The sequence below is a fragment of the Miniopterus schreibersii genome (genome assembly GCF_964146895.1).
Source record: "Miniopterus schreibersii genome assembly, chromosome: 2".
Lineage (NCBI taxonomy): Eukaryota > Metazoa > Chordata > Mammalia > Chiroptera > Miniopteridae > Miniopterus > Miniopterus schreibersii.
In genome coordinates this window covers 140,011,528-140,037,385 of record NC_138102.1, presented here as the reverse complement: position 1 = coordinate 140,037,385, position 25,858 = coordinate 140,011,528, and the positions used below count along the sequence as shown (strand labels likewise).

Genomic DNA, 25,858 nt, shown 5'->3' with positions numbered 1-25,858 from the left:
TAGAGCTTCGCAGGGCTATCCACATAAGGGTAAAGTCAGGTATTCCTGGCTAAGTGCCCTAGACTGGAGACATCAGAGCAGGAGAGGACAAGAGGGAGGAGACCCCTAGTCCCTGGGTTTGGAGACTGTATTGGCAGGAAGTTGGGAAACTGGACTTTTGGCTTCTGTCTCTGCTACTCTCTAAAGCACCCTAAACCTTGCTCTGGGATAGGTTTAAGCCTCTCCTCTCCATTGCAGTTCCCCAACTCCTTTTCCCTCTTAATTCCCTAAGTCCTTGATTCTTTCTACCCAATGATATACAACAAGACTCCTCAGTACCATGAGGAACAAATTCATATCCTTCGTGAAAATAATGGAGATCAAAATAATCACTGCCAAGGTAGGCTCTTGGAGAGAGTTGGCTATGGGTGAAACAGTTTCTTTTTTATGTGTGTATGTGTTAATCCTCACCGGAGGATATTTTTTCCATTGATTTTTCTTAGAGTAGAAGGGAGGGTGAGAGAGAGAAACATTGAATGGTTGCCTCCCGCATGCACCCTAACCTGGCCCGGGATCGAGGCCTGCAAACAATGCCCTTGACTGGAATTGAACCCATGACCCTTCAGTCCACTGGCTGATGCTCTAACCACTGAGCAAAATTGGCTAGCGCAAAATAGTTTCTTTAGGTATCCAAGGATTGTTAGAATCACCTATCCTCACCTCTGGCTTCTGATGAGACTCTTAACATAAATAAGCATTCATTCTAGGTTGGGCATAACCTGTCTGCATAGACTGTTGCCCCAAATTGTATGGTGGCATTTGAATGGGAGTTGATTGGGATAAAGGCTAAATAAGAGGTAATGGGAAAATGGAAGTGTTAACTAGCAATACATTAACAGTGATAATAATAATGATTAGTTGACCACTTTTGTCTTGGTCCAGTGCTTTCTCGTTGATGTCTCACAACAACCTGAAAGCTAGGTTTTGTCACCACCATTTTACAGATGAGGAAACCAAGGATCAGTTGAGGATGGGTGGTGTACCCAAGGTCACTTAGCTAGTGAACAGAAGAATCAAGATCTGAATCCTGGGATGCCTTCATTATCTGATGCTTCCTGAGAAGAAATTCAGGGTCTCTAAAGCAGAAGTCAGGATGACTGATTGCCCTGCATACTTCGTCTGGAATCATAAGAAAGTGGAGACTAGCCTGGCTGGTGTGGCTCAGCGATTGAACATTGACCTATGACCCAGGAGATCAAGGCTTGATTCCCAGTCAAGGCTCATGCCCAGGTTTTAGGCTTGATCCCCAGCAGGAGGTGTGCAGGAGGCAGCTGATCAATGACTCTCTCTCATCATTGATGTTTCTATCTTTCCCTCTCCCTGAGATCAGTAAAGACACATATTTTTTTAAAAAGTGGAACTATCTATTAAGTGCTTACTAGGAATATTCATCCCTTGGCCACTGGTCTGAGTAGTTGGGTAGTAGTTAGCATTGCTGGGATTAACTCTGTAATCATTCAGAGAACATTTATTGAGCACCTATTAAGTGTGGTCTTTTGTTTGACCACACCCTCCCTTTTCCCAGGCCTCCCCCCCCCCCCTATTAAGATGGGTACCTAATAAGGCTCTGCAGTCTTGGGCAGGGGTAGAGGCCCAAGCAGCTGGACAGAGATGGAGCAAAGTGGGGTGTGGAGGTGAGAGCCCCCCTACAGCCTGCACAGTGCCCAGAGGCGGCTGCAGCAGCAGCCCCAGATTTACAGCTGCCCTGGTGCTGATGCCATAAAAGCAAACGATCCTTCTCTGTACTAATTTCTGTGTAATTAGATCTCTCCTGGCATGGAAAGTGGGGAGTGGGGGTGGCCAGGAGGGGAGGGTGCCAAGGACTCTTTACAGAGGTGGGAGGAGGGGCTGTGGGACACATACAGCTTCATGTGGGGCAGGCTGGGCACAGGAATCTACATGCCCTGTGACAGATGGGAAATACAACGATGCACACGTGGAAGGCAGATGAGTCCTGATGTGACAACACCCTTGTGCCTAGGATGGGGACAGACTAACCTGGGATCCTGTACAAAGATCTTAAAGCAAGAAAAATAACTCCTGGCTAATTTGTGTAAACTTGGAAGGCATTGAAATCCTCAGAGGAGCTGCACACAGATTTCTCTCACAGGTAGCTAGATAGCAAATTCCCTCAGAGGGGCCTGAACAGCAGACACATTACATTTAACCCACATTTACAAAACAATATATACATGCACATTTATCTGCATAAAAACAGATACATGTTTCTCTTAATAAATGCAAAAATCACAACACCTGCACTAAATATAACCTCCGTAAATGTTTGTTCCCTCTCCACCCCACCCATTGCCAGCCCACTTCTTAAAGGCAGAAAACTAAAGGATGAAGAAAGTCTTTTCTTTAAGTAAGGTTTTCTTTAAATACTTGAAGATGAATCCTATTAAGCCAAGAAAGAAAGAAAGAAAAAGACCGCAGAAGAAATCAAGAAGAATGTGGGGTGATTAGAGAGGGAAAGATTCTGGACCCTTGGCTTTTATTGGGAAGAACAGTCTTAGAGAGGAAAGAAATACACTTATTATTATCTGCCCCCTCCCCATCCCATGGTGACAAACAATGACTATGGGTATGGCAGTAATGCCATTTGGAAAAACACTTCTACCAAGCTAAGTATTCATTATGCACTGGAGTGTATCTGTGGAGGGACCTCAGAGGGCCTCTTATCTGATCTCCCCCTGCAGCCCAAACTCCTTTCACGGTAAGCCTGCCAGGGAGTCAGCCAGATTCTGCTTCAATGCTTCTTTTAAAAGGGAGCTCTTTACTTCATAAGCAGTTTGCCCCTGTCATTGGACAGCTGTAGAGGTTAGAATATTCTTTGGCAGAATTCAAATCTGTCTTCTTTGAAATTTCATAGTATACTGTTTCTAACTGCCATTATATCTCCTTGACATATCTCCTAAAACATATTCTAATGTTTTAAGACCAGTTCAATCAAAGCATTAATCGTCCCCTCACAACAGCAATAACAATTAGATACTCATTGGAAAATCAGGAGATTCTGATCTCCACAGATGATTGTCATGTACTTATCTTAAACCGTTGTTCTAATGGCTAATTCCTGATTAACCCAAGTAATGAAAATGTATCACAATAAAGAAAGATTTGTCATGCCTTGTTATCACTTCATAGGGCCATCCTTCTAGATACCTGCCATAACACCAGGATATTTCTATCCCAATAAAGCACGATCATGATGTGCTTGGCTAGTAAAAAGGAAAAAAGCTATGTATTAAAAATATGTTTAAAATGATTTGTATGAGTGATGTAAATATAAACCACCACCATCATTGTCAACATCCTCCGTTGTTTATTTGCCTTTTGAAATCCCTGCTCAACTTGGGGGATGGGAGTAGAAAAAGGAAGAGGGAGGCAGAAAATTAACACCTATTAAATGCTTAATATTTCTAGGCACAGTGCTAAACACTCACCCTGTGAAATAGGTATTATTATGCTTTTATAGGTGAGGAAATTGGGCTCAAAGAAGTTAACTAACTTGCCCAAGGTCATACAGCTAGTAACCAGGTGACCAGAATTTTAACCCAAGAGAAGTCTAATTCCAAAGCCCTTACTCTCTCTCCCACCTAAAGCTGGACGGGTTAAATTTTTTACTTTGATGCCATCAGTGCCTCACCAAGTGGGTCTATACTACATACGTGACACTGGTGAGGAGATACCTGGGCTCAAAGACCTCACCTTTCCCAGATACTCCCCACACGGGAGCCCTGAGTTCAGAGCCTGAACTTTGTGGCTTTTGTGCTCGGTCACATTACTGCCCTCCTCCAGGGCTGCCCCCACATAATCACCAGCAGCACTACATGCATTGTCACACATTAACGCGCTGTCACATCTGCACCGTCACACATACAGTACTGTCACATTCAACACACAGAATTCAGACAGGCTGGCTGTACCCTCTTCTCCCAGGCAGTGGTGTGCATAGCCAGCAGGGGTCGCCGGCACACCAGGAATTACCACTTGCTGGGCCTGTCTCCTGCCCTACAGGAGGGAAATGTTCCTCCTGCAGCGCTCCTCTCCTAAAGTCTCTCGCTAATCCCTCCCCTTCCCTGCTTTCCCTTCTAGCCCCCCCTTCCCCCCCTCCCCCTACCCTGTAAGTTTGTGAAGAAGAGCTGGGTAGTTGCCCATTATGCAGCACTCTAAACCACCCAATCCTGCCCTGGCCTGTGTGCTCAGTGGTTAGAGTCAGCCTGCACACCGAAGGGTCACCAGTTCCATGGCCAGTCAAGGGCACATACCTGGGTTGCAGGTTCCTTGTCCCCCCACCCCACCCCTCCCCGTCGGGGCGCGTGTGGGAGGCAACCAGTCCATGTGTCTTTCTTACATGGATGTTTTTCTCTCTCTCCCTCCCTTCCTTCCTTCCACTCTGAAAGCAATGCAAAAATATACCTCGGTGAGGATTAAACAAACAAACAAATAAACTGCCCAATCCCAACCTGGATTCTGGATGTCAATCCTGCTTTAGGAATGAAGGGCCAAGGAGCTGATGAGAAGCCTGGAGTGTCCAACCTCGTGGTTCACTCTTGGCCCATTATGACTGTCCCTCCTCTCAGTGTCTCTCCAACACTTATTGCTTCTCAACATCTTTCACTCCACCCTGTCCTGACCATCATTTTATTGTACCAATGTTCATGTTAGCACTTGTCCCAGACATCATCAGACCCCTAGGATCCTTTAGCTCCCTCTTCTTGGGAGGCCTAAGAATGAAGGAGGAGGCAAATCTCTTATGGATCTGTGGCCAGTGGTTTTAAATAAATCATGGTTTGGAAAGTATATGGGAGGGACCCAGGTACCCTGCCTCACAGCAGAAAGAGAGGCCAGGTGTCTGCTCCCTGCTGGAAAGGGGTCCAGACATGGAGGCAGCTGTGGTTGCCTTCTGGGAGTGGCATCTCTCTGCTCTTTTCTGCATCTCCCCTCCCCTTTTGTAGCAACAGCTCCCCAGCATTTCCATGCCCCCATCTCCGCAGCCCCCTCCCCTCATCTCTTGGAGCCCAGTGATTGGCGGCTGCCTGCTGCAGGGCCGGCAGGGTTTATGGCTTTGCAGCAGCTGGGGAGAAAGCTAGGCCAGAGACAGAAAAATGGAAACCGACCAAGAAACGGAGAACGATGAAAGAGTAAAAGAAAGGGAGACAAAGACAGAGGCAGAAAGACCTCAAGAATAATAGATAACAAAAATCTAAATGATGAGAGGGACAGACTGAAGCATAGATGAACACTAAAAAAATTATACAGATTCTGATACAAGATGAAGAAAATGTGACAGGGAGGAAAGGGAGAGAAAAGCACAGACAGAAAACATTTGGATAAATCTTGCGAGTAGGGAATGTGCAGGGCCTTCCAGGGGGCAGGAATTGCTGGTAGTACGCGGAGGGTGGGTAGACATCTAGGGACTCCTAGTTTTATAATACAGAAGAGAGAGGCTGGAGGATCTTACAGCTAATCCAATTCTCCCCACATTTGTGCTTCCATTCATCCATTCTAGCATTTTCCATGTTCACATCCTCCTGGAATTTTAAGGTTATTACAGAAATGTCCTCCTTCTGGATGAACCATGACCTAGTGTGGAAGGATCTTGTTCCATTTTCCATGAAATGAGTGGGAAAACCGAGGCCTGAGATTTGGGAGGGGGGATTTTAATATTAGAACTATCCTTTGTAGAACATAGGTTAACTTGTAAGGTTGTTGGCTGGCTGTCATGGCACCTCGTCCCATACCATGTTTACTGTATAGTTATTTCTCTATATATCCTTTATGCTAATACATCAGCTCCTTAACAGCAAGATCTGTGTCTACCCTTCTTTGTGGTTCCCTCAGTGCCGTGTTCTTGTTTATTGAGTGAACCAAAGATTGGCCCCTGGAGATGTTTAAGCAGATGTTGGATGACTACCAATGAGGGATGTAGTCCAGGGATTTCTGTATTGAATGAGAAGCTGGAAATATATCTCTAAACACCCTTTTGATTTTGAGGTTCTGGCCGTCTATATGCATAAACCTGTGTTTGCTCTGTTTCTTTCCCTAGTTCTCCAAATACGCAGGGGTAAGATGCAAAGGGGGAATCCCCAAATTATAAAGTACCTACTGTGTGCTAGGCTCTATGCAAGGCATTTTATACATTTGAACTCATATAATCATCACAATAACTTTTCCAGGTAGGAGTTATCCACATTTTTCAGATGAGGGCTTAGAGATATGAAGTGTTCTGCTCCAGGTCACATGGGTAAGAAGTATGACAAAGTAAATCTTAGAGACTAAAGCTTGTGTGATTGCCACAACACCATGTTTATACCAATTTGGGAGATTTCCACAGTTTCAGAAATGCAAAGAAGGAGCTGAGGAATGGGGAAAACAGGGAGAAGACATGACTTCTAAATTTAGGGAGATGCTGGGGGAAAAATCCACTTTTTTGGAATTTCTTGTCATAGGTATGGTATTGGGGCCAAGGGGCGTAGGGGTGCATCTAGAATGCAGTCATGGAAATTCTAGGTATTTATCTTCCTGCTAGAAGGGATGTTGAGAGTCTAGGTGAGTCCAGGGACTTCCAGGCTGTGGGAGTCCTAATCAGTGGCAGGGCTTAGGCTAGTGTTGTGCAGTAGAGATTTACCACAGGTCACTTATATAATTTAAAAACTTATAGTAGCCACATTTAAAAAGTAAAAAGAACCAGGTGAAACTAACTTTAATAATATATTTATTTAACTCAATAGAAATATTATAATTTCAACATGCAATCAATATAAAATTATTTAAAATTTTTTTGGTACTAAGTCTTTGAAATCTATTATGCAGTTTGCACTTACAACATTTCAATTCATTCTAGCTACATTTCAAGTGTTTGGCTGTCGCATGTAGCTGGTGGCTACTGTAATGGACAGTGCAGGCTTACAGTGTGCTTCATCCCTGGCTAGTCAGAGACAGCAGGATCTCTGATGTTGGACCCAGACACCTTGGCTCCTGCCCTTGATGTTTCTTACACCTTAAATTAGAAGTCTTTGTTTTTATGTGAGCTTGGAAACATATCCCTAATCCCACAGGTCAGAATTGTGTTTGTGTGGCAGACTCTTGAAGTCCAGCTGCACAATAACTTCCACCTGCAACACTCTCCTGTAAGCTCCTTGCTGAGCCACCAGGTACCTCCTGGCTGCTCATTCAGTAATTTCCAGGAGTCATCACCCCGGCCTCTCTGCCACACCAGCCGCTGCTAACCTCTCTCCTTGACTCCTCTCTTCCTGCACTGCTTCCTACCTCTCTGACTGACCCTCCGTCTTCTCTGTGGCTCTGCATTCTTCATACTTCCCCTCCATGTTGACGGCCTCCTGGGTGCTGCCCTTGGCCCTCTTATGCTCTTACTCTACATGGGGGAGACCTAGGTAATCTTTTTTCACTCTCATCACCTTTACTTTCAAGGATCTTAAATCTCTTTCTCCAATTCCAAACTCTCTTGAGCTCTGGACTTAAAATATCGATTCAACTGCCTACTGGATCTCTTTCTCCTTCAGAAGATCCCAGAGATATTTGGAATTTAACAAGACAAAATTGTATCAATCGTCTTTTCCCTCAATGTATTTCTCCATTTGTATTATTTATTTGGTGAATGGCATCACTGGTTATCTGGTTTGAAACCAGAAACCTGGGATCAACTTGACTCCTTTTGTTCACTTCCCATATCTAATTATCACCAAGTCCCATTAATCCTGCATCCTAAAGAGTTCTGCCTCTTTTCCTTTCGACACAGCTTAAGTTCGGTGCTCACCATTTTTTCCTGGGGTTTTACAGTGGATTCCTAACTGGTTTCTCTGGGCTTTCATGATCTGCCAATAGAGTGTAAGCTCCATGAGTGGAGGCATTCCTGTTTCCCAGTGCCTAGAAAAATACCTGGCACAGAGTGAGCACTCAAAGAATATTTGTTGAGTGAATATATGAGCAAATGTCTGTTAGTCTATCCTTCCAGCCTCACTTTACACACCATGTATGATCTCACTCTGCAGCCCTACTTGAGTGTTTAGACTTCTGAGTTATGTCTTTGCACATTTTGTTCCTTCTGCCTGCACATGCTTAGCTTACAACTACTCATTCTTTAAGACTCAGCCCCCATATTGTCACCCATGGGAAGCTTTGTAACTTGTAAACATGATGTGGTGTGTTTTTACAGTGTTCTATGCGGTATCTCAGAAAATAACTGAAGGAAGTCAAGTAGGGCTTCATGGAGGACGTGTCCTTTGAGCTGAGGGGAAAGCATGTGTTCAGAGGCATACAAAAGTAGTGCCTATTTCTGTGTGGTTCTGTAAAACTGGAGTCCAGGGTTCCTTGGGATAGGATAGGATAGGAAATGCAAAGTGGGACCAGATAGTGCAGACCCTGACTGGCACACTCAACAGTCTGCCCTTTCCATTCCTGTAACAGGCAGCCATTGAGGTTCTGTAAGAGGGGAGTAATGTTTGGATTCATTCATCTCCTACCAAATACTGACACCCGAGTTCCTGTTTGCTGCTTCTTGGTCTGACTTTTCCTCTCACACCAGGCTCTTAAGCCCATTCAGGTCCATCAGTTTCTGTATGGATGCTAGGAAGGGCGGGGGGAGAGGGGGGAAGAGATTGTCCATTACAGAGGGAAATGAGTAGAAAGGCTGAGCTGCCAAAGACCACACAGTAAGTAGGAAAAAGAACCCAAATTGGAACCCAAGTCTTCCTGCCCTGCCCATGCAGTCAGCTAACCTTCCCTGAGCTTCCTGTGTCAGCATCCAGGTCCTGGATCCTGGGGTAGGCAAGATAAATGGCTGTAAGCTCCCAGCCTGAAGGTGCAGATTGCACATCAGGAGACATACAAAGGGCACAGCAAGGAGCAGCTGCAGGCTCTAAACATCTGGGTGGAGGGGTCTGATGAGGTACTGGGGGCTTCATGGAGGAGGGGAGCATGGAACAGGTTTGGGAAGGTGAAGCAGAACTGGGCTGAGGAGAAAGGAAGGTGGTGAGAATGACCCATGCCAAGTTTTGGATTTGGGCAAGAATGAAACCTATGCTGCAGTTTTCCTAAGTGATTTTTGTCTGGCAGCCTCTGTGTCAATGGACTTGTGCAGCTACCCATGTGGCTCCTATGGGGTGTGTGCCTTGGCAGGGGCTATGGGGTAGGAACAAGGGCCCTGGGTTCCTGTTTCTGTCTTCCTCCTCTTTTTCTGGAAGCCAGGATATCTGGGTTCCAGATTCTTCCCTCTCCAACCTCCCGACATAAATCACAAGTGATTTCATTAAATGCACCTCCTGCTGGGGATGTTGGCTCATAATTCCTCTCTGATTAACCCCCACTACCCCGGCAAGTTTATAGGCCAAGAGTGGGAGGGGGCACGAGGGAGGAGAAAAGAAGGGATGGGGGGGAATCCCAAGCGGGTGATGGATGCCTCTGTCAGCCCAGCTCGTATTTATTAATAGTCTTAATACGGGAAGCAATAAAGGAAGAGAGGGATTCTATTAATTAAATCATTGTTATAATTAACTTTCATTAAAGGAGGATCAATAAAGAGGAGTTGAGATGGAGAGAGGAGAGATCCATTATCTCTAATTTCCTTGGAAGGGATTCAGGGAACGAGATGGGGTTGCTAGGAGACAGCGATGTGAGGGAAGGAAGGATGTAAGATGTCATCCAGGTAGAGCTGGAGGGGGGTGGATGGGAAGGTTTCAGGTGGATAGAGAGGGAATGGTGGGATGGCAGTGGCCCACCCAGGGGCCCTGAAAGGAATGAAGGGTGGTAAGTGAACTACTGGGATGGTGAACAAGGGGGCTGTAGGCATGGCTTGTACTGGGCACTCCTGAGTGTTGGTGAGCACCCAGGTCCTGAATAAATGCTTTATGATGCTATCTCTGTCTGGCCTGTGAAGCTGGTTAGAGTGGATGAATGTGTTTTCGTGACTGTGGAGTCAGAGTGTGCGCATGGGTGTGTGAGGATGGCAATAGAGGAGAGGGAGGCAGAGATGGGAAGAATATCAAATAGTCTTTAGAGGGATTTTTTATAAAGTGGATACTCAAAGGTATACACTCCTGACAGTAGTAATGCCTGTCCTTTGGCCCAAGGTACAGCGATGGCTGCTATAGAGGGTGAAGGTCTGAGTGGTGGAAACCTCACCTGCCTTCTAAGGCATGCACTTTGGCCCGATACCCTGGGTCCCACCAAACCCCGAGTAAGCCGACACCAACCCAGTTCGCTCCCTCCCCCACTGCAGTATTCCCCAAGCCAGACTCCACCTGAGACAAAGGTTCCTCCCTCCTCCTCTTCCCACTGGTGGCCAGCCCAGCAGGAATAATGGGATAATGAAGTCCCTTCCCTCCCTTACCCCTCACCAAGGTCTGAGAGCCAGGTGTCTGGACCTTCTTTGCTCTAGTCACACCTCATGATAAGAGCACATTTTATTAGAAGAGTTATACATACCATATAAATATATTTGTCCAAACTACAGGTGGGGGGAGGAGTACTGGGGGGGGGAAGCTCTTATTGCTATGGGGGAACCTGGAGAAGGAGGAAGGCCTGGTAAGTGGGAGAACCTGGGACCGTTTGTTCCCCCATCCCTCACAGAAGGCACAATGCATTATTTCATTCCATGTGAGGACACTAGGGGTTGGAGGGAGGGAGTGCTAGGAGATAGAATACAGAAAACCTCAAAAATACAAAAGAAACCTCCAAACTTAACATCTAATGGTATGGAAAAAGGCTGGGGTGGAGTGTGGAAGGCAATGTAGGGGGGCAGTAAAAGGAACCAATGAAGCTCAGAACTAGACCTGAAGAGGTCATAATGTCCATGCTGCTGCCTCAATGCAGGCCCCAGAGAAAACTCAGGGGAACAAACACAGACCTCAGATAAGAGGGTAGAGTGCCCCAGGGACTGGCATTGGGGCATCAGAGTGAGTGTGTGTGCGTGTGCGTGTGCAGTGGTGGTGGTGCGTGTGGTGGCTGGTGACTGACAGAAGCAACCAGGGCTAGGAGGGGGAAGGCCTCCTCCATCTTGGTTCCTTCAAAACCGCTTTCAGGAGGTAAATTCAGCCACTGCTTCAGGAAGGACCCCTGCCTGGATAAAAGAGCTGGGTAGGAGAGGATGAGGTTGGAGAGCTTGGGATAAAAACGCACACGGGAGTGGTTCTTAGGGAACAGAATATCATGGAGCCCATTGTGTTGGAAAAGAGGCATGAGACCTAAATGTGTGTGTGTGTGTCTGAGTGTGCGTATGTGTTTAAATGTGTGTTTGCGCTTGTATAAGGGAGAGGTGAGATCACTCAAAGGTGAAGGGGGCCTGGGTGCTGAAGAAGAAGTGTCCATCCATGTGGTCCTCCATGGCATCCTTATCACTCTCAGCTGGAAAGCGCTCCTTACAAATAGGGAACTCCTTCCATGGCGGGGTGGCAGGGCCCCCAGTGCTGGCTTCTGACAAGGGGCCCACTGCAAAGCCACTAAAGAGAGACAGGGGAAAGGAGAGGGTCAGTGTGCTCTGGTGCCTTCTTGACTTGCAAACATCAGGGAGAGGGATCCATGCACCAGGGTTCTCAGATTCCCCTGTTCCTAATACAGCATCCTGGTAGTTCTCCCTCTTAACCTCTTCCACAGTATCTTTCTCCGCACAACACTGGAGGCCTTAGTTTCCTGGGGTTGTGCCCTCCTTCTTTAGTCCCTGCTGGTCCCCATAGTGCAGAGCCCATCCCCCAACCTCTTGCTCTCCTCGCTCCATCTCCGTCTGCTGCCTAATGAGGCTGAAAATGAGTCTGACATCGTCCTTCATTTTCCTGCGCCAGCCAAGAAGGATGACAGCATCACCCCCACCCTACCCTGAGCCCATCTCACATCCAGGCAAAGCTGGGGGGACTAGGTGATAAAATCTCTCTTCCCTCTGCCTTCCCCTCTTGACCTGCAGAAGAAAGGGAAGGCAGAGGGGGCAATCTGATTCCTGAATCCCCCACCCCTGCGACTTTACCACCCAAAGGGTCCTCCAGGGATGTCAGGAAAGAGAGACAGCATCTCAGCGGTGGTTGGATGGATGCTGGATCCCAGTCTCCTCTCTTTTGTTGTCCCTGGGGGACTTGGTCACCTACCTCCCTTCCTCCCCCAATGGAGCCTAGGTACCTACCTCGTGGCTGGGGAAGGGGTAGGGGCAGGTGAGAGGGGATGCAGGGCAATTTGGGCTCCACGGAAGATGGTGCTAGAACAACACAGAAGCCAGTTAAAGGCAGGGCCTCTGAGTGCACGTGTTGATATGCTCAGGGGAGGGATTACCGGAAGGCACCTGGGATTTAGAGTGGTGGGTAATTTTCTATGTCAACCACACCTACGTCTCCTTTTCTTGGCTGGGGCCAAGAAGAGAGAGGTTGGGGGATGGGCAAGGGGACTGTTCACCTGGAGGCCTTTCCTGCTGGCATTCTCCCACCTCCCTCCTGTACTCCCCTTCTTGCACTCACCTGGCCATGTCGTAGAAGGCATTGCCCAGTTCAGGAAGCAGCAGGTTGGCCTCTTCACCCCCACTCTGCACAGCTGCCATCAGAACTGACTTCTCGTCTTCAGCCTCCTGGGCACCAAAGAGATAGGTTGGGTCTAGGATAGTGTTCCAAGACGGGGGAGTGGCGCATTGGGACAAGTAAGGGAAGAACAGTCCAGGCCGGGACAGAGAACAGAGGGCTATAGTAAGAGTGGGGCAGGAAAGGTGTTTTAAAGGTAGCTGGTGGATAAAAAGAGAATGAGTGTGGGGAGTAAGGGCTAGCAGTAGTGAGGCTATTGGGTATGACTGGGTTTTGGGGTGGTGTCTATTGGGTGGCCTTGAAGAGAGGCTAGGCCTACCTCCTCTCCCCCAAGAAAAAATGAGTGCCCTTATGGCTAAGTCTTCCTGCTCTGGAGGCTGGGCCACTTGGGCTTGACCTACCCACTCCTCCCTGCCCCTGCTCCATCTTTCTTCACTGCTCACCGAGTCAGAGGTACTGTCCTCAGCTGGCCATGAGAAGTAGGGAGCAATGGGAGCTGGTTGGCTGATGACAACTAGGGGAGAAGCTTCTGGTGGCCCAGCAGGAGAGGAGCCTGGGTCTCCATGCTCACATAGGCCATAGGGCGGAAGCCTCATGTCTTCTGGGGATTCATCCTCTGAGTCTGTCAGAGCTGCTGGGCAGCCTGTAGGTAAGGGAGCAGGCAGAGAAAGGAGGATACATTGTTAGAGGGTTGGATCAGCTCTGACTCCTTTAGGTAAAGGATACAGCTAAATTAGACAGGGGCCAAAGGCTCCAAATGAAAAAGGCAAAACTTAGAAGGCAGGAGCAGCTCCCGGAGGGGTCACATGGAGCTTTCCCCAACAGGGCAAGGTGGAGAGGAGAAGAGGTGTGACGAGATCGGGGGAGTACAGACTCAGTCCTGCAGTGGCCTCCTCGTCCTCTGTGGCAGCGTCCTCATTCCACTTCTCATCTGCCACCTTCTCAAGGCGGGCCTCCAGTTTTCTCATGTACTCTAGCAGTTCCTGGTGTTGGGGAGAAAAGAGGTGCAAGAGGCTGGAAAGATGCCAGCCTTGCTGACCTGCAGACCCTTATCCTGCATGCAAGATTAACTCTGACTCCCAAGAATTGGACACCTTCACCAACCGTGGGCAGCTTAAGGTAGATCCTCCGCCCCACCCCAAGGGCTCTCCTTCACTGCCTACATCCCTCCCTCCCCCAGCAATCATTTTGTCCTGCCAAATCAGCTGATAATGGTCCCATTTTTACCCTCAGGGTCCTCTTAGAGATACCAGTTTCTAAGCCAAAAGGCACAAAGTTTCTAGCCCTCAATTCTGGTGACCAGGGGGCCTGAGTTAAGGGTGCTCACCTGCTTCTCCTCCTGCAACTGCTCCTTTTCCTTCTGGAGCACACGCAGGGCTGACCGCAGCTCTGTCAGCTCCCGCTTACTCTCTGACAACTGCACCTGAGGGAAAAGGGACACATGGAATAGGAGCCTAAAATGTACGTCAAAAGACCTGGGCTCTGGGACTGGGACACAACAATCTCGATCATGTTTCTTGTGCCTTCATTCCTCCCTTGCCCCAACATACACAGGGGAAACCCCAACACTTTTCCCATGAGCCCCTTTTCTTGGCCATAGGAGATTCAGTCTTTCCCTGGGTGTGGACCTGGGCTGCAGGGGCATAGCAGGGGCACTCCATAATTCTGTCATCACTACTGGGCCCAGAATATACGTCCTGAGAGCAGAAAGGGACACTGTATGTTTCAAACCAATGAGGGCTGGAAGGTGTGCAGATGAGATGCTGCCCAACATATAAGTGAGCACTTAAGTGGGCTGGCACTTAAGGTAGAGGGGCCACTGGCCTCAGGAGGCCACAGGACCAGGACTCAGGGGTGGCTGGGTGCCTCACCAGGCTAGAATCCTTTTCCCGGGCCAATTCAGTCTTGAGTACTTGATTCTGGGTCCTCTCCTCCTGAACTGCCTTTTCCAGACGAAGTATCTCTGCACTCAGCTTCAGGATCTTGTCCTTCTCTGCCTGGGAGATGGCCAGAAAGGAAAATGGGAGGTTAAAGGAAAGGGGACACCACTGGCAATGGCACCATCCCTTACTGTGACCCTTCCTTTACTTAACTGAATCTTTTGGGAGCGATTTCCCCTCCTTGCCTTCCTCATTCCCTCTAACCCCCGAATGAGGGAAGGGACCTGAAAGCAAGGCACCTTGCTGACCAGTAATGGGCATTAGGGTAAGGGCCTGGTGTCCAGAATGGTAAATGTTTCTGAGTCAAGATGGTAACCAAGGATGGTGCTGCGGAGATTAGGGTTGGGACACTATTTAGGGATGGGTCACGCCTAGACAGTGAAGTGTTCCTCCCTCACAGCCTCCCCCGCCAAGTCTTCTGAGGTTCCCATTCCCCCCTTTTTCTTCTCCTAGGAGATCTGACCACATAGAGGTGGAGGCAGTGGTTGTGAGCCTGCCAGGTCCCCCCATCCCTCTACCTCCACACTCTGCAAAATTCCTGCCCGCTCCTTGTTCCACTGGCTTTTTTCCTCCTTCAAATGCAGACTGAGTTCAGCCAGCCTGCCATTGACTCCAGCCACTTCCAGGCGGCTGCGGTGTAGTTCGGCTATGGTGCGGTCCCTGGCTCCTGCTGCGCTGGCCAACTCCTCCCCGAGAAGGGTGGCTTTCTGCTGGCTTGAGGCTGCCAGCTCCTGGGCCCCTCGAAGCTGCTCCTTCAGGGGCTCCAGCTCAGCCTCGGAAGAAAGGAAGAATTGGAGATCAGGGCTCCCAGTGAGTCACTGTGAACCAGGAAGGTAGTAACTAGGCTAACTCCTCCCCACACTGCATTAGGATCCAGGATTGGGTTGTTTAGTTTTTAGTCATGTCTTTCCCCAGACTTTTCTACAATTAGCCCTTGGAACTTTCTTTACTTCTTGCTGCCTAGGGGCTTCACTCACCACCCGCTGCTGGGCCTGGCCTAAGGTGTCCTTCATCTGGGCCAACTTGTCTTTTAGTCGCTGGGTCTGAGCACCCTGCTCTTCCTGCCGGTCCTTGGCTTCCTGCAGCTCTAAATTTAAGCGACGATTCTCCTGTTGTGCCATCTGGAGCTCAGCCTGATGGAGGTGGAGAGCAGGTAAGGAAAGGGGTATACATACTTGGGGTGGCCAGGGAGGTGAACCACTGTGATGAGAAGTCAAGGTTCTACTTTTCAGATTTAACACAAACTCAAGCATTCAGCTCTTGCCAGCCCTTCTTGGGTTCTCAGCTCAAAGTGACTCAATCCTGAACATCCAATCTCCAGCTCCCAGAGTGAGGTATCCAGCATCACAGCCAAGGGTCTTACATAACTAGGTATCCCACATCCCATTTCTGCTTTCCCACTTTTTCTTTTAAATTAAAACTAAGTCTAGATGTCCACTAGGTCCTGCAAACTCAGCATATTCTACTTCCCATTCTACCCTAGGTCTCTCCACTCTTATTTCTGTCCATGGTTCAAACTAATTCCCAAGTCATGTAAGCTGGATACCTTGGTGCCATGCTTGGCTCGGTCCTCTCCCTAGCAGCCCACAGAAAAGCCTATTGTTTCTCCATCCTGCTCACAGGCATTTTCTCTTTTCTACTATTGCCACAACCATGTTAGCTCTGGCTCTGGCCATTTCTTGCTTGGAGTACTGAGAAACCTCACAACTAGCTCATTTTCCACAAGGCAATCAGATTAATCTTCTTTGAGTACATGTCACCTACTTAAAAATCATCAATGGCTCTCACTGCTTACAGAATAAAGATTAAACTCAAGATCACCTACAATCTGACCAGGGTTTATCTCGAACTCTTCACCCACATATTCAACTGCCCCGAGTGTTCTGGACTCTAATGTTTTCCTCTGCTTTGCTTATGTTTTCCTCTGTTCCTAGAATGGCCTCCCTTCATCTCTGTCTACTCAAATTCTACCTATTTTTCACTGCTGAGCCAATGGTTTTCAATCTTCCACAGAAACCTAGGGTTCTGAGGAAGCCATTTAGAGGTTCTACAAATATTTTATTTAAACTTCAAATATTTAAAAATATTAAAAATTACGTGAAAAAAATGCACAAACTTACAAGTTAACACACTGAAGATCACCAACCCACTGACATGTGCTTCCAGGTTAATTCATTTTTGTGCAAACCTCAGAATAAAGTTTCTACTGTATTTTCTATTAAAGTGAGGAGCAGAATGAGACTGCAAAGTGGACAGTTTAAAAACTGTTATCAATTTACACCTCCTTGTGTGTGACTCAAGGTGTTCTCAATATTGTACAAATATAACAAAATACAGAAATACATTAGCTGCCAAGGCTGACAGAACAGTCATCCATAACCTCCAATTTCAAAGTTTGGTATTGATCAAAATTACCTAATTGCTTTCATTACCTTATACATAAATGTTTTACATTTGATTTTATAAAAATAAGTTTATAGTAATGAAATATTGCTTTTATCTATTCAGTGAGGTTCCACTTAAGATGTAAAACTTCATTGGAGGGTAGGGTAGAAAGGGTTCTGCTGCTCAAAAAGTTTAGAAATACTAAGCTAGTTTTGCCCCCTTTTAAAAGTCCTTTCTAATGTCCCCAACAAGATGTGCTCCCACTCACCTCTGTGGAACATCATAATACTTTATTATACTTCTCTGTTAATCCTTATTATATACCCCTTTGACTAATCTTGATTTATGTATATGACTATGTTCCCTAGGAGAGTGTACACAATGTTTCTTTACATTTTTATCCCCTTTGGTGGCCTACTCAGAAGGGACTCAATACACACTGGCTGAACAACTGAGAAAGGAAACCAATCCTGAGCCCTTACCTCGCTTTGCTCCTTGTCTGCTTGTACTTCCTTTAGTTGCCCAAGGAGCTTCTCTTGTTCCCGAGTCAGGGCCTTCACTGTGTCTCTAACCCTGTGAGTGGGGGCACGGAATGTCAGAAAACCAACTGGTCACCAGAGAAGGAATGAAGGACTCGAACTTTTGTCTTGAGCCCTTCTACTGGTGCCCCTCTGGGCTCAGACCTCCACTTCTCTCTGGGATGCTCAAATTCCCAAACCGAGTTCTAAGCCCTAAGTACCGAAGACTCCTGATGCTAGAGCACAACCTATAAATAAACAGTTTTTCTTTTTTCTTGTTCTGTTGATGGCTCCCTGCCTGTTTTCACTTAGTCAAGAGACCAGAATCCAGTCTTCTCTCTAGACAAGGGACAGTCATTGTTGATTATAAACTTTTGGTATAGGTTAGAAGTTGGCAGACTTTTTCGGCAGATGGCCTAATAGTAAATATTTTCAGTTTTGCGGCCATGTGGTTTCCATGGCAAACACTAAATTCTGTCACTGTAGTGAGGAATCAGCCATAGATAATAAGTAAATGAGGGAGCAAGGCTGTTCCAATAAAACTTTGTTTATGAACACTGAAAAATTTTAAAAATGTATTTATTTATTTGTTTGAGGGGGAGGGGGGAAGGAGGGAAAGAGAGAGAAACATCAATTTGTTGTTCCACTTATTTATGCATCCACTGATTGATTCTTGTATGTGCCCTGACTGGGGATCAAACCTACAACCTTGGCATATCGGGACAACGCTCTCATCAACTGAGGTACCCAGCCAGGGCACGGGCACTGAAATTTTAATTTCATGTATTTTTCACATGTGAAAAATATTTCAACCATTAAAAGCTATCAAAACCATTTTTACCTTGTGGGCTATACAATAACAAGTGACAGGTAAGATTTGGCACATGGGCCATAGTTTGCTGACCCCTGGTCTAGACAGTCCCTAATCTTTTCCAGATGCTCAGTCTGATCCCTGCTTTTCTATTCCATGATTTAGAACCTAGACATTTAGTATCTCCCTAGGGCAAGACTCACATATCCTGGACTGAAGAAGCCTCAGGGAGCAACTCGCTTTTTACTCTGGGTCTTGAACAGAATGCCTCTTTCCTTTAAAGAGTTTTTTAAAAATGTCAAATCTACCAGTACTGAATGAAAGAAACTTAATTATGTCATTTCATGGAAGAAAGAGCTAGAGTATTTCTCTTGGTGAAAATTTGAAGAATAGGCAGGGAAGGTGGCTGGTATTTGTGTTATTTGGTAGAAATAATAGTTGTCTGGTAGAAGAAAGAAACTTATTCTATGTGGCTCCAGAAGTCTAAACCAGGACCAAAGGGTGAAAGTTAAAGAATGATAGAGCTTGGATCAACACAAGAGATACAAAAATGACAGCTGTCTGATAGTGAAAGAGGCAGCGATCTTCCTTCATATACCCTCTTAAGTATCTTACATTCCTCCCAATGCTAAAAATCTAAGATTTATTCCTTTCCTGGGGAGAGATTCCATAACATTCATGGATCACCAGTTCTATCATTTCCTAACAGTGAGAACAAAGTTTAATCTTATTCTTTGCTGTGGTAAAATCTGAAATCCACCCTCTCTTATCTTGTGTTGACTGTTCAATCCATTCTTTCTTTTCAAACCCTCTACTCCTCGCTCCTGCTTAGTCTTTGCTACACAATAAATAGTAACTATGATTACTTCTGAAAGTGAGGAATACAGAATGAGTTAGGAAAAATGGAAGAGAGCAAGATATCCTCAATAACTGAAATACCCTAAGTGAGGTCGAGAAAGGAAAGAGAAACAAACCACCTGAGACAGGGAGCAGGTTTGCCTGCCTGAAACAGGAAGCTGGAGTTCCAGGGTCACAGGAAATGTAATGGGGTACAGGAGGTCCCCTCACCTGTCTAGCTCCACCTCCTTTGTCAGAACTTTTTCACTGATGGTCTGGATGTCATCTTCCAGTTCCAGGATGTGTGCCACATGGTCTCCCTGTTGCCGGCTCAAGATGTCCCTCTCTTCTGTGAGTTCCCCATGGGACCGGGAAAGCCCCTAGAATTAAGGTTCCCCCAGAAGAAGAGAAAAGTTGAGACTTATCTTAAAGAGGGGAGCAAAGGTTTAGGAGGAGCATATTAGAGTTTGTTCCCACCCCTACCCAGTAACCTTCCTTGAAAAAGACACTGGAAGGGAAAATTCCCTTACCAGTGAATACAGCCACCGCCACCCTACCTCAGCACTCCTGTGTTCTGAGAACTGAGTCTTTCACAAATCTGGGACATGTCTCCTGTCATAAGTTCAATCCCACTTGTAACACCTTAAGCCTATTATTCTTTGATGCCAGAACCATCTTAAAAGCCCACTAACATCTCCCCTTTACCCTCTTCACTGGGTTCAGATTTTGGCTCTTGGGTGAACAGCTGGGCCCCATCCCGTCCTCCTCCCCAGTCTCACCTTGTACTGCTCTTTCAGCTCTGAGTGCTCCTGCCTGGCAGTTGCCAGAGCCTTTTCGAGCTCCTGTACTCGGGTGCGCAGCTCCGTGACCTGCCCCTCCAGCTGCAGCTTCAGCTGCATCAGGTCATTCCTCTCCTGCTGGCTCTCATCCAGCTGGTTCTATGGGGACAGGGTGGGAAGAGGATGTGCTTGTGCAGCACCCATTCCCAGGTCCCCCCATCGCTCTGCAGATGCTTTTCAGGGCTGGGAAGCTACATCAGCACAGGATCCAAAGAGGTGAGCTGGTGTGCTACTGGGGCCTGCCCATCACCCACCAGGCATTCCAGCTCCCCGTACTCTTAACTGCCCACTCCTATTTTTTTAAAAAATATGTTTTTATTGATTTTAGAGAGAAGGAAAGAGAAAGAAACATCAATCGTTTGTCTCCCGTACGTGCCCTGCAACCTGGGCATGTGTCCTGACCAAGAACTGAACCGGCTACCTTTCGGTGCACAGGATGACGCTCAACCAACTGAGCCACACCAGCCAGGGCCCCACTCCTCTTTTACTTCTTCCCACCCAAAGGCTGGCCCCTCCTTGGCTTAAGAATTGCAGGAATGCCTCATCTGGTAGAAATCTTTCTCAATCCACACAGGCAAAAGAGATGGCTCCCCTAATTTTAACCTATTGGTTCTGGAGTCAAACACTGGATTTAAATCTCCAACGCGATTTTAAGAGCTATGGAACTCTGAACAAGTGACTTAACTTCTCTGAGTCTCTGTGTCCTCATCTGTGAAGTGATCCCTTAGCCTGGGTTGATGTAAGATAATTGTAATGAGAATCATGAATGTAAAAACAGAACATGGTGTAGGAGCTTACACATCTCTGACTAATGTAGGATATAAACATCTTCTTCCTGTTCTTGTGTTGAGTCCATGTGTTTAGAGGGTTCTAAAGGCTGGAGTTTGTCTAAATCAGAGACAAGCTACTCATCCTCTTCTTCTGATCTTCCTCAGGCCTGTCCTCTTGTCTGGGGAGTGTACTTCCTCCCCACCTAGCCCTGGTCCTCACCTTTCTTCAGAAGGTCTTCCTTGCCCTAATTTTTCTCTATATGGTCCAAAAGAAAAATAATACAAGCCACATATATAATTTTAAATTTTCTAGCAGACATTTAAAAAAAGTACTAATAAGAAACAGGTGAAATTAATTTTAATATTATTTTATCTAACTCAGTCTATCCAAAATATTATTTCAACATGTAATCAATATACACAATTATGGAGATTTTTACACTTTTTTTTAATACTAGGTCTTCAAAATCCAGTATTTTACCCACGCAGTACATCTCAATTTGGACCAGTCACATTTCAAATGCTCAAGAGCCACATGTGGGTATCGCAAGGCGCAGGTCTGGGGCCCTACCTATCTGTTCTCATCACCTGTCCTGAAAGTGGGTTTCATTCTCCTCTTCCTCTGGTTGTTCCTTACCTGGGGTGGCCTCCCTCTACCCTTTGCATCTTCTTCTAGGGCCTAGGGCGGGACATAGCACTTGAAGAAGGAACGCTCAAAAAGCTCTTATGGAATCTTGAGTGACGTTGGCTCTTGGGTGGTTTGCTTTCCTGCCCTACATGTTCATGTTGTCTATGTCAGATTGAGACTTTCTTGAAGGCAAGACTTTGTATAACTCCCAGTGAGGTCTCTACTTGAAGCTATAGCTGAAGGGAGGGTGCAGTGGGAAGGGGCCCCTTGCAATGCTGTCTTCCCACCCCTGTGCCCAGCAGCAGCTCTGTTGCTGTTCTCACCTGCAGCACAGTTGCCTTGGGGACAACCAGCAGGATGTCAGAGCCTCCATCAGTCTCCTCAAGAGTCACCAGTTCATCCATGGGCCTTGGCTCTCGGAACTGGAAAGGGGGGCTCTGCCCACACACCCGGCCCTGGCGGTTCACATATCGGAACTGGTAGAGCTGGGCTCCCGGTTTGGGCAGGTAGCTGGCTGTGGGGAGAAGAATGGTGTATTTTATTATCTCCACTGTCTTTGGTTCTGGCCCCTTGCTGCCTGTTCCATATTCAGTTTTCTCGCCTCTTCACCATAGGCTATTTCTGTTCCCTGGGATACTCTTCTCTCTCCTTTCTGCCTAGTCCTTTCTTTCCTCTTTTTCCCAAATCTACCCTCCTCAATAATAATAATAATAATAATAATAATAATAATAATAATAATGCTAGTTACTATTTATTGAGTGCCCACCACGTACCAGGCACAGTGCTAACAGTTTTCTGTATATCGTTTAAAATCTTTTATTGTCCCTGTAAAGCAGGCATCCCCTTTTAATGTTAAGATAACAGAAACAGAGAGGTTAAGTAATTTGCCCAGTGTCAAAAAGCTTATTAGAGCTGAGATTTGAACCCAGGTCTTTTAGAATCTAATGACCACCTTCTTCTCAATTTATGACACCACCTTTCCCTCTTCTCTACCCCCTAGTTCCTCCTCCTTTCAGTAGGATTAATTGCACTGTCCAGTTCCCTCCATTTCTAAGTCCTTGATTCTGTGATAACCCCACGTCTGCTGAATCTGTTGGACATTATTTTATTGATTTGCACGTATTTTTCCTTGTTCTCTGCGCCTAAATTTTATGTTTCTGAGTCTACTTCCTTTTTCCAAACATCTATCCCCTTGATTCCTCCCTCTTGGTTCTCTATCTTCCCTTGTACCTTGGAACTGGACACTGGCATGGACGGGGGAACCATCAGTTGCACTTTCAGGCACTGAAGACCACACAAATGTGTGGTAATCCCGAACACAGGCAGCCTCCACCTGTGAAAGTCCAAGGTAAGAGAGGATTATGGTGAAGGACTACCAGCTATAGATTGTAGAAAGGGTTGAGGGATTGAATGGGGGGATAGGATGGTGTTATAGTGGCAAGGATGATGAAAGACAGGGAAAGTGGGGGGACACTAATGTATCAAAAGAGAGCAAGGCTAAGATGGGGAGAAGATGAGCTTTGTTTATGTAGATGGACTCTGTCATCTGTGACATCTTTTTCACTTCTTCTCTATCAACTTGTTGAGGATCTAAGAACCCAGTCAACCAACATAAACCTGAGCCAAAAGGGGTTCCAGGTATACCTTGAAGATACCAATCCAGTCGCTGGCACTGGGCACGGTGCCTGGGGGAAGGGTGTAGTGACATTCCACCTTGGTGTTGGGGATGTAGGTCCGGGCCACATTCAGAAAGCTGACTCCACCCCGAGATGGTGCCCGGCTTAGTGATGATTCTTCCATCTTCCCTTGAGATAATGTGCTCTCCTATGAAATAAAGGGTTAATATCCTAAAGTCTCTCCACTCCATTTTCCCCCTGTTGACTCCATCCACCCCTATCCACAGCACCTACCACCATACCTGGAGATGAAGTCATATTTAGCATACAGTCCCTGAAGGTTATAGGACCCTTTTAGAAATGTCACTCTTAGTTTGCAGGATGTAAGTATGACCTTCCATGTCAGTCCTGGTCCTGTTTCACACAACACTCACTCTAAGTCATACACTGTTCCTAGAGTTAAGACCTCTTTAATTTCTGCTCCCTTTTCACTGCCCCACTGATCAAGTCTTAGTATCCAGGCTCTGCCCTCCTCAGTCCCTTTTATATCTCTTAACATCTTTGAGGATTCCACATTCTTCAGCCTCCATTTTCACATCCTATCCCCCACATCTTCTGGCTCCTGAATTAAAAATCCAACTGAGGTGTGGGGCCCCCTCATTCTGAGCAGGTCTCCTTGTACACTCCTGAGCTTGCTGACCCAACTGTACACAGGAATGACCATGACACCTGGAAACAGCAACTAATCTCTGAAAGTAATAATTCCATCTTCAGAGCTAAAATATGGCTTGGTGGTGGTGGTGTGTGCAATAGCCCAATCCTCAGGCCCCTGAGCTCTCATTCTCTCCCCTTCTCTGAGCTGTCTAACCCCATGAATTAAAAACAAACCACCAAACAAAACAGCTTCCACTCTCATCTAAGAGACAAAAGGAAAGGGAGGATATAAGGAAAGACAGGTTCTGTCCTCAACTTCATTATTCCAGGAAGTCAAGAATTCTGGAGGCGGCTGCTACAAGGGTGGAGTGAAATACTCAGCAGGAACGTGGTGGTGTGGGGAGATGGAATGTGGGGGCCTGGAGCCAGGAAAGCCCCACCCCTGGGCAGGGGACAGACTGGAAGGTGGGAAGTAAGGAGCCCTGAGAAAGGGAAATGTATTAATGTTGAGAGAAGGAAGAGATAGTTCAAAAAAAACTTAACATTCTTCTCTTCAGTTCTTGCCTGAAGCAGGACTAGAAACCTACAGGTTTGACTATATGTAACCCAGTTCCATTATTTCCCTCCCCATTTTCTCTCTGCTCCCCTTAGCCTCAATTCTAAGTGCTGAATTCCTCCAGTCCTCCATCTGCTTGGATTGGTAGTTGGAGACACACTATAGGAAGAAATTGAGAGGAAGAGGTGTTCCAAGTTAGGTGGGGAGAGTTAACTGGAAAATATGGGGGTGGGGTGAGGAAAGAGAACAATATCAATCAAGAAAACTCCTCAGCCCAGGGCTGTGAGATGGCTCTCCGCATCTCTCCTCTCTAGCCCACTAGTCTACATCCTGTGTCAGCCACAGCTGACTGCCTCCAATCAGCTATAGCCACGCGTCATGTGCAGGTCCCCAAACATCACAAACCCACACTTTAAGGTGGGTAGGCACTTTAAAAGAAGGCAGATGCTCAGTAGAGAAGGAAAGGTGGGTCAGCTCTACAAAAAGGAGTAACTTTTACTTCCAAAATAGAGAATGAATTGAGGAAAAAAACCCGTTTCTTTGGATTTTCATCTCTCTTAAAAATCCCTAGTTAAAACTAGTCCATGTTTTCTCCAAATACAATTCTCTTGTTTTCTAAGGGGGCATAAATTATCTAAGCCTGGGGAATCCAAAATACTTGCCACAAATAAAATCCTTAAGAGTTAGAAACATTCCCCAGGCCTGAAAGAGAGCTCTGGGCACCTAAGGTGTATGTGTGTAGCCAAACTGAGGTGTTCGCATGGTGGGATACCATCATCCCACCATCATCCCATTCTATAGGGCTCTAGAGTCCCTTGACATTCTACACCTTGGAAAGTTCCCCCCCCTCTCCCAGCGAGACAACGTAGCAAAGGCGTTTGGATTGGCGAGGGGTGTGGGGGTGGTAAGGGGAAAGGAAAGGTTTGAGGGCCAAGTCTTGCATGGGGGAGAATGAGCAAATAGTTCAGCCTCTCCCCAACCCTCTTAAGCGTATCAAGCTTTTTAGAGAACGGCAGAGAGGAGGATTAAAACAGTGAGGACGGCACCGCTTTGATCCGGGCCCCTTGAGACCAAGAACTCCCAAAACAGTGAGGGTGGCTTCCCCACTACGGAAAGTGTTAAAACCCAAACGTTCCTGCATCCTCTTTCTGCAGTCCCCTTAGCTCATCCTTTCACAGACTGGAAAGTGGAGTGACTCCCCATAAGATCGCCCCCAAATTAGGCCAAGTTTCTTACCCCACAAACGGATCAGCTGTTCCCTCACCTTTCACCAACAACAAAAACAGCACTCCGACTCCGAGAGGGGAGGGAGAAGAGTGGGCGCGAAGGCTTCTGGGGTTTGTGGTTCCTCCATGGCCTTTTGCTGGCGAGAGGAGTTGGATCTGGGACTACATATCCCAGGAGGCTATTGCCCAACGGGGGCGAAGTAGAGGGCAGTTGTGACTGCCGGCCTTACCATTGCATTCTGGGAGGCGTAGTTCTCACTTCCGTGACAGCAAACGAGGGTGTCGCCATCAAAGGACTTCATGGCCCATGATTCCTTAGGAGGGGGCAGGCCGTATTAGTGGTGACTGCTGGTTTGTAACGTATGTAGTTGGGGGGTGGGGAGGAGCTTCGGCTGTAACGCCTGCTGTGTGATAGTTTACAGTGGGCCGAAAGAGTTCAGATGCCCTCTCTAGTTTACTTTTAACAACCTGTGAGATATGTAGTATTGTTTTCCACACTTTAAGAGGAAGAAACTAAAGTT

General features: G+C 46.8%; 1 protein-coding gene across 2 annotated transcripts; it reads right to left on the bottom strand.

Annotated features, from left to right (window-relative positions):
• Positions 1-9,530: 9,530 nt before the first annotated feature.
• Positions 9,531-25,429, bottom strand: CALCOCO1 (calcium binding and coiled-coil domain 1). Of its 2 annotated transcripts, XM_081130813.1 has the most exons (15): positions 25,348-25,429; positions 22,930-23,109; positions 22,516-22,618; positions 21,609-21,799; positions 19,828-19,986; positions 19,280-19,428; positions 17,365-17,455; positions 15,475-15,630; positions 15,016-15,270; positions 14,429-14,554; positions 13,885-13,980; positions 13,432-13,540; positions 13,001-13,200; positions 12,501-12,607; positions 9,531-11,501 (listed from the first exon to the last, which is right to left on the bottom strand). In XM_081130813.1, exons 2-15 carry the CDS (start codon positions 23,083-23,085, stop codon positions 11,324-11,326), a joined length of 2,076 nt encoding a protein of 691 aa, XP_080986939.1. In that variant the 5' UTR covers positions 23,086-23,109; positions 25,348-25,429; the 3' UTR covers positions 9,531-11,323. The 2 variants fall into 2 exon arrangements, with proteins under 2 accessions (XP_080986939.1, XP_080986940.1); XM_081130814.1 differs by lacking the exon at positions 15,016-15,270 and having other exon boundaries at positions 10,422-11,501.
• Between the last annotated feature and the right edge of the window lie 429 nt (positions 25,430-25,858).